Source organism: Belonocnema kinseyi, chromosome 3, assembly GCF_010883055.1.
Source record: "Belonocnema kinseyi isolate 2016_QV_RU_SX_M_011 chromosome 3, B_treatae_v1, whole genome shotgun sequence".
Classification (NCBI taxonomy): domain Eukaryota; kingdom Metazoa; phylum Arthropoda; class Insecta; order Hymenoptera; family Cynipidae; genus Belonocnema; species Belonocnema kinseyi.
In genome coordinates, this window is record NC_046659.1 from 90,551,935 (window position 1) to 90,561,465 (window position 9,531).

The following is a 9,531-nucleotide window of genomic DNA, read 5'->3' on the forward strand; positions in this document are numbered from 1 at the left end:
TATAACAAAACGAATTTTTTTCGTGTTATCTGTTGCTGATTCTACATGTTTTACCAAAATTTACTGACTTCAGCGTGACGCAGTAGACGAGATCAGAATTATTCTCCGAACCTCGGTGAAGCTTTCGCCGAAATATGCTTAATTTTTAACCCTTGCAAGTCTTACCTGCAAAAATTTTAACTTTTTTTTCTGTGATTGTTTTAGAACTGGTGTCCCGATTTATAGCTCGAATTCACTCATACTTTGCCGTTTTCCCATTGCTGCTAAGGACGCCATAGCAGACTACAGCTATTATTCCATCATAGGATAAACTTTCGCCAAATAGTATGTAAACTTTAACAGCAGAATGTTTTACATGCAACCAAATTTAACTTTAGTTTTTTCTGTGATTTCTTGCAATATAGAGGTTTTGCGATATTATTGTGCGATATCTTTTTCTCCGTGTATAATGTAATTTATGTGCCCTGTATTTCTATTTCTATTTATTCTTTTTTTTTTTTGCAGTTTATTATTCCCTACAATGTTAATTTAGTCACAATTTTTATAATTTTTTTGAAAAATTCAACATTTTTGTTAAAAAGTCATCCTTTTTGATTTCGTTGAAAATTAATATTTTCTGTTTGAGAATCCAAATCTTTTGAAGCAAATTCGTCTTCTTTTTCTTGAATTCAACTGTTTTTGATTTAATATAACAATCTTTTTGGTTAACCTTCTGTGAGAATATATATTACATAAAAGAAAAAAAATTTTTAGCATACATTTTAAAAATAAAACTTTAAAGTTTATTCATAAAAAAAGTTAAAAGTGTAAGTTCTTCTGTTTGAATAAAGAAAATTTCATATTTTAACTACTGCAAAGTTTTTCTTGCGTAATTCTGAATTTCACAAGTATAACATTATTGTATACAGAAAGATCATTTTATTATTTCATTGTTGAAATTTATATTTTCTTTTTTTTTGTTACAAATAATTTTCTATTCCAGTAGAAGATTTGTAATTAAGGTTCAAATTTCATCTCTTTGATTAAAGGTTTAACTATTTTGTAAAAAACTAATCTTTATAATTAAAAACTCAACCATATAAAAGTTCAATTTTTGTTGGTTGAGAATAATAGAACTATTTCGTTAAAAATTCATTTCTTTTTATTTTAATAAGTTTGTTTTAAATGAAAATCTTTTTTATTTTTAGTCCAATTTTTTTGTCAGTTATAAATTCGTATTTTTGGTAGGAAATAATCTTTTTGGTTTGAAATTTTCTTTCTTAGGTTAAAAATGCAACACGTCAGCAAAACATTAAATTTTTTGTTGTAAATTAATATTTTCGGCTGTAAAGTTCAACAACTGGGATGAAATCTTTTTTTTGTTTTTGAGTGAAAAAACTTGGTTAAAAATTCGTATTTGTATTTGGAAAAATCATCATTGCAGATAAAAATTCATCTATTCGATTGGGAATTTCGCATTTTTATTAAAAATTAATTTTTTAACTGAAATTTTAATTTAACTGTGTTTACAGAAGATCTATCCTTTTTAGTAAAACATTGAACTATTAATTTGAAAATTAATCTTTTTGTAGAAAAAACAACTATTACATTTTTCGTTGAGATATATCATATTTTTACCTTGAAAATCCAACTATTTAGTCGAAAACACAAAGGTTTTTGGTTGAAGTTTAATCTTTTTTGTTTGAAATTACACATGCATTACATATGCATCACATATGCAATCGTTTTTGCTTGAAGCTGAACCTTCTTTTATCGAAAATTCAACTTTTTTGTTAAAAATTTGTCCTTTTTGAAATTATTAGGGGGAAAATAGGAAGGTTGAGGCATTTTGAAAATGAAGTTTTTTGGCTACAATGAAGTATGAATTTTTAATTAAGAGGATATCTGTTTAATGCAGTATTTTCCAAACTAAGTGAAATAATTAACCAGTGTTCTATTTAGTATCGGATTTTTTTTTCTATTGCAAAATTTGCTTGTCTTCTACTTTATCTTCTTTTTGTTTAGTCGAAAATCAGAGAGGGGAAAATCTAATTGCTTCACGTATATCACATATGTCACCACAACAGATTTTCCATGATTGCTTAAGTTCTTTTATTATTAATTACATGAGAGTTGACATTTTTCCTCTTGAATAGGTTGAAAGTTATCAGGATTATCTATAAAATGAGCCAGGATGAATATATTTTGTCAACTACAAGAAGATAGCGTGAAATGGGAATAAACGGATAGTTTTTTCGGTTTTTCGCAATAAAGTACAATAACCAATTTAATGCTTCAAATGTTTAATCTCTATTTGACCCTCTTCCGTACTATATAATGGACAAACATACGTATTATCTTTTTATTCGTTATAACTGACAAAATTGCACCAAAAAAGATTTAGATTAAAGTATAAAATTTTCCATAAAGAAATCAATCGCTAATCTTAAAATTTGTTATTTATTTGCTATCTAGCAAAAATAGTGCAAACTTCAATGTTTTCTTCAATGACATTTAATCTAATAAACATATTACAATAATGAAAATCAAATATATATTTGAAATAAGTAAACATGTTGCACCATGCAAGCCAAAATATTCAAAACAATGATAAGAAGTTGGTGCAATTTTGTAGAAACCTTCAAATAAACATAGGGACATTGAAAAATATATATTACATTAGAATTCATTTAAATTTTAATACGACGTTAAAATTTGCACTAAATTTGCAATATCTTTCTTCAAAAATGAGAACATTACGTCATCCTGGCTCATTTTGTAGAGAAATGCCTTTGGCACGTGTCAATAAATAATTTTTTTCTTTACGACATATTTCGTGAATACATAATACATGGTATATTATTTTAAAATTCATATTTCTACATGCTACTTTCGTTTGGAACAAATTACGTACAAAAAGATCTCAATAAATTGGTAGAGTCAAAAAAATGTGGTAGGCAATAACCGGTAATTTGAAATGTCCTGATAATTAGACACCCTGAATTAATTTTTTCTTTTTGATTCTAATAGAAGACTTGTGTTGGATTCGTAATTCTCGAAAATAAAAAAATTGCAAATTATCCAAATATGCGAAATAAAAAAAAACTCCACTAGAAACATGGTGTTTTTCAATGAATTCAACAAAAAGGTTGCCAAAAAGTAGAGAATATATATTATTAGAATTTAAAATGAATAAATCATTTTTGACGACATAAAAGTCAACGTAGACATAAAATTAGGCATTATATCTCGTATAGTAAAGGATTTGAGGTGCTATTTTCGAATTTCAAGTCATTAGCCACAAAATATTAAATTTGCTTGCTGATTCTTGAATAAAAATATTATTTAGCTGTTTTCAATTTCTAGTTGGAAACCAGTACTGCCATCCACAATACAAAGATACGCACGTGGTATTGTCGTTTTGATCGAGTTTTGCATTGGCAGGTAAAAAGAATAACACTAAACCACAAAGTCACTTACGTATCTTATTTTTATCTTGGCAGGCAGCGCACGTGACAGCATTTCTCATATACTTTTAATTTGTCAGTAATTTATGTTTACTAGGACCATCATTCATCACAGTGAATTGTTTTTTAAAACCATTTTTGAATATCTAACAAAAAATCAAAGGGCACGCCACCCCGCTATATTTAAATTTTAAGATTCACGGAAAAAAATTCCTCGGAGTTTTTCACGAAAACGTCATAAGATTAAAATGGGAAAATATTTATTTTCGAAAAAAAAGAGATTCACGTTTCTGGGTTTAACCTAAGCTTGCAAGAGATCAGAATTTATTAAGGAATCTCCATCGAATAATTTCCACTAAATTACTTTCAATTTTGACGTCCCCAGCCCCCTTTATGGAGCCCACAATATGTCCCAAATAAGTTTATTTCATTCGACACGTGAAACGTCTTTTAGACATTTTTGAACTAATTTCCAATTATTGAAATCATTTTTGTTTTCTACTAACTCACTGAATGGTAATTTTTACGTTTAATCGAAATATTATTCATTGTTATTAAGACTGATCTTTGTTTTAAGATTTAATAATTTACCAATTGATTAAACGATTCATTATTATTTACTTTTAACTTTTTCTAACAATAGAGGTAGAAGACTCTAGTTCACAACAAAAATTGTTTAACCTTGTCGCTTATTATTACATACCTACGTCATTCAAATATTACTATCCCATTCCGTAAATTACTAATATTTGTTTAAATAACTTTCTTACATAAATTGTGAAAAAAATTACTTTGAGCTTCCAGGGGACCAATATTCATCAATCATACAAAGTGATGTTAAGGAAGAATTGAACTAAATAATTTCAAAAAGGCAAAATTGAATGCAATTTTTATACAATGAAATAACTACTGAAAAAATTGGTATGACCAATGTAAAAAATTGTCTAAATAAATATTAAACATATTTTTTTATAGCATTTCCATCAAACCCTGATTTCAGAAAGTGAAATTACATTGAGTATGCTTAGCATGTCAACTTAATTGTATCAACTCTTGTTTCAATGCGAAAAGTGCAACTTAACCCACTTGACAATTACCCGAAAAAATGCCATTCTTTTTTTTGTGAAGAAGGGACAATTAAACTGGCGTTCCACGAATTATTCTTTTATTGACATAATTTGTGTATAATAATATTATCTTTGATCTTTTTTATATTATGACTTCTTCAGTATTAGTTAATACTTTGAAATAAGTGTTGATAATATGTATAACACTTGAAAATCCCAAGTAATATACAACACAAACACCAAGAACGCAACAACACAAATGCACTAATATATGGTTCAAAAAACTAGTATAGCTTAAGTTGGATAATTAGTAAGAAAAAAATCTTTGGCTCCTTTGGTTAATAATAATCCGTGTTAGTTAAACTGCAAACAACACTGGGTTAGAAGGGTGAATAATTTTCGAAGCCGATGATAGTTCTCGTTAGGGGCAGTTTGATGCACTATCAAGATGGCGTACCGTCACAGTGTTTACAGCGCTTTGCCCTCGGCTCAGGCATTCTGCGGTGACCTCGCGACCTCAGCGATGTTCCATCGTTGTGTCACCACCATAAAATGTTCAACGGTTTAAATTGAATTGAAAAATAATAAGGATAACTTTAAACTCTTCTTTTCTCACTATTTCTTCGAGCGGCTCTCCAACTTTACACTTTTTTATTCTTCTAAAAATCACATCGATGTAATCCGATTATCCAGTCTTGATATTTTGGATGATGTTACTTTACATCATGCAATATACAATTTGTCTAACGTTTCTAAATCCATGTTGTCCAACTTGGCAAAAATACTTTTTTTGTAGGAGCTTTCCACAATCTTTGAATTTAGATTGCACTGGCATTGTTTGTCGAAAAGGAATTTCTAAACTTGAATGACTAAAATTGAGCTTAATCACTGGTGCCAATTTATTAAATACTATTGGAACGAAAACGCGCACGTTATAATGAGATTGTTATATTTTGTAATCGTATACTTCGCACATCTTGGAAACCCTTGGAAACTTGCGGGAGGCGACGATTTATTCTGTGGTCCACGATCAGTGAGCATTGACTTGCAGTAGCAGTTATTTTTCCGTCTCATTCCTTGCAAAACTACACATTTTTATAGTATCTTCTTGGTTATTTATTCTCTTTCCTTTTATCCACTCAAAATCTTGCTAGGAATGATGTTTTTCATTAAAGGAATGATAGATTATATGGTTGATGTAACGGAGAGATGTAATTTTTCATATCAACTCTTCATCCGTTCGGTTTTTCATCTCAAATCTCTCTTTCTCTCTCTCTCTCTCTTTCTCTCCCTCTCTCACACACTTTTCCCTTCTCTTTCCTTACATTTTAGTCGCTGTCTCTTTACACTTAGCGAAAAATTTCATCGAAACATTTCCCTTGGACCAATTCTGCCGGTAATTTCTTGACAATGGTTGCTCATTCAATTTTGCATTTTAACTATAAACCAGTCCAAGGCAGAGATTGCATTGAGGACTTCCAGGATTTTGCACTGTATCCTTTAAACTTAATAGCTAAAGGACATGTCTGTTACAATTATCTTCAAGTAAACACTTTGTCATTAATGCAAATGTAAAGGGCCTTGCGTCATTTCATCCAGGAAGTATCTGAAAATATGTCCTGTCATTTTTCACCTACCGAAGGGAAACTCTAACAAGTTATGGAGCAAGAGAGACGAGGGAAATCAGATGTCGAGAACGTAAAATTAAGTTTCGGTACACGGTACTAAAACTGTTACTATCGAACAAGGTGGAAATGAGTCAGTGACATTCGAACGTCGTCGGCGCGGAAGCGCCTTGCAGCCATGTCACAGACGCACTGACGGACGCTCGACGCCGGGACGCTTTCGTCTTCGGATCGACTCGGGATGCTTAGTCGGTGAAGCTCGGGGTACCTGGCTCAGTGCCAATTGTGAAAAAAGTGACGAAAGCTTCCGGTGTTGGTCGCTTCGTGGCGCTAACCCAGAAAAATATCTTGTTTTCATGACATTAGTGATTATTGTTATCACACAACTTCATATTTAAGATATCACTCAACGCGTTTAAAACTTTACAGAAAGTCAAAACATATTACTATTCTTCTCGAATAACTAGGTATGCCCAGAGCTGCCATATCCTAATGTACGTGGAAAAAGCCACTAATTTAAGATAAAAAGTGACTAAACGTGACTACTAAAAAATTTCGATTTCGTTACATATTTTTGAATTGTCGCTCTGAACTCACAAGATTAAATGACATTTTATTGCTAAATTCGAGGGTGAAAACCAAGGTCACAATTGCTAGAATAACTTTTACAAGTAATGTTCCGAGAAATTGTAATTCATTCTATTAAAAGCTAAATGAACATTTGACACTTAACTGACGTATTTATAGTTCGATTATTCATAATAGGAACTAGAAAACCATCAAATCAATTAAAATCATTTGAATATTAATATTCCAGACTGCACAGCCTAAAATATGCGCTCAAAACAAAGTAAACTGGGTAACTTTTTCTCGAAAACGGGAAAATAAAATCTTTTAAATCAAACTGATGCAGGTATAATATTGAATTAATTGTGAAAAACTTAAAATTCCTGACCTTTCAAGCAAAAACATTGTAATTTCAACAAAATACACTAATTTTTAACTCAAAAGATGAATTTTCAAACAAGAAGATTAATTTAGTTCAAAAAAACCCGAACTTTTGAAAAAATACATGAGTTCTCAACAAAGTAGTTAAATTTTCTACTAAAAAAGATTGATTTTCAGATAAAAAATAGAATGGTCAAATTTTCAGTTAAAACTTTTAAATTAAAAATAAAATTAAAAATTTCAACTAAAATGATGGATCTTCAACCAGAAAAATTAGTTTTCAAAAAGTAGTTCAACTTCCAAACGAATAGTTTGAATTTCAACAACACAAAAAAAGAATTCTCGGCGAAAAGTTTTATAGTTAATATTTCAACCAAAAAGGACAAATATTCACCAAAATAGTTAAAACCTAAATTATTAATCATAAATGGAATAGTTAAATTTTAAGGAAAAAAAGAATATATTTACAGTAAAAAAACGAGTTCTCAACAAAATAGTTCAATTTTCAAATAAAGAGATAAATTTCCAACTAAAATGATAGATTTTCAACTAAGAAATTAATTTTTAATAACCCTCAACCAAACCAAATTACTAATTGTCAACCAAAAAGTTGTATTTTTAACAAAAAACATCAAGTTTTTAACAGAAAAGAGACGCATTTTCAACTAAAAAGTAATTTATAACTAAAACAGCCAAATAACTTTTAAACCTGGCAGCTGAATTTTCAACGAAATACTTGCATTTCAACCCAAAAAAATTAAATTTTTTACCAAGAGGTGAATTTTAAACAAAAACATTAGAGTTTACAGCAAAAAAAATCGATTTTTTTAGGCAAAATTTGTCTTTAAATCCCAAAAAGATAACTTTTAAACACCAAAGCGAATTTTCAACCAAGAAAGGTTTCAACTAAATAGTTGCACTTTCAAACAAAAGGACCAATTTTTCAACAAAAAGCTGAACTTTAAACCATAAAATTGAATTTTCAAAATTTCGAACAAAAAAGATTAAGCTACGACCAAAAACAGTTGCATTTTCAATTAGACTGTGGAACTTTGAAGCCAAAAACATAAACTTTCTACAAGACAGTTTAATTTAAAAGAAAAGGTAATTTTCAACCAAGAAATATGGCTTTTCTACCTAAAACGACTTTTTACAGTTAAATTTAAAAAAATTAAATTTTAATTAAAACGGTTAAATTTACGCCCTAACAATTAGATTTTTGCCCCAAAAAAATGAATTCTGAACGAAAAATACAATAGTAGACTTTGCAAATAAAAAGATGTGTGATGTCTGATATTGAACAGCATTTTCATACCATGAACATAGATGAATATTGATTCCATGCATAGATTGATTAACTTGTCTTTTTTGAGATAAAGTCTAAAATGAGATGCATTAAAGTGACTTCCGTGGCCTTTTCCTTAAAAAAGTGATTAAAAAGTGACTAAAAGTGACTTAAATGACTGCGTCGCAGTCCTGGGTTTGCCATTATGTTGATAGCAATTTTTTGACGTGTTTCTCAATCAGCAACAAAATCAGAAATGTCAAAAAATTGACTTGAAATAATACGTGGAAACTGATAGTGCTGTTTGAGAATAGGCATTGCATTTCGTTTATATCAATTCAGATGTGCATATGACGTCAGCCATAGACATAAAGACGAATTCAAAAGCGAACAGATGGCAGTTATAGTAGTAATAACACCGAAATTCTTTGCCTTCCAAAACCTAATTAACTGCAAAAAAGAGCCCTTCTTATTGTAGAAATATAAATATTTATTAGTACCTATACCAGTAAACTGATCATCCGCATTCCATAGAGCAAACAAATCCACTTTAGAATTCGGAGCGATTCATTCTGGGACTCGCAATTGCCTCAAGTTTACTAAGATTTGCAATTTATAAAATATTGTAACATTTAAATAACGTTCGCTTTTTTACTTTTATAACAAGACTCAGACATTGAAAGCATAAAAGATTGTCATAAAATACGAGATAAAAAGTAGTCATCCCGGCACTTAATCGTATTCAAAAAAGGGATATTGAAACCGAGAAAAGGAGGCGTCAAGAAAATAAAATGGGAATTCACAGCGATGAGGAGGAAGAAAAAAGAACTCCCAAGAAGTGAAAAGAGAAAGAGAGCCGTAGAAGCATGTGGACAAAAATACGACTACTCACGGCAGAAACTTGCGACCGCAGGAAGCTGTGAATCAAAGAGACAGCTGGTTCATGCCAGTCAGCAATATGTACAAAAATTTGATTTCATCCCTTTTTCAAACACCCCTTTCCTCCAGATTGCAATCGAAAGAATAATTCCGTGTCTCGCAGTTGGATATTTCAAAATCAATTTTTCAACTAATTGAATAGTAGGTTGTCAACCGAAGAATCATATGCATTTATGTCGAAAATCAAAAATTGCCAAAAAGACTTCCTAAAAGTTTTATCC

General features: G+C 30.1%; 1 protein-coding gene across 1 annotated transcript in view; it reads right to left on the reverse strand.

Annotated features, from left to right (window-relative positions):
* The window catches only part of LOC117169623 (myocardin-related transcription factor A-like), a 189,036-nt gene extending 182,740 nt beyond the window's left edge, over nucleotides 1-6,296 (reverse strand). Inside the window, exon 1 of the mRNA XM_033356078.1 lies at nucleotides 4,971-6,296. Within this exon, the coding sequence (XP_033211969.1) occupies nucleotides 4,971-5,010 (40 nt within the window). The 5' untranslated portion in view covers nucleotides 5,011-6,296. The remainder of the gene's footprint in view (nucleotides 1-4,970) is intronic.
* Between the last annotated feature and the right edge of the window lie 3,235 nt (nucleotides 6,297-9,531).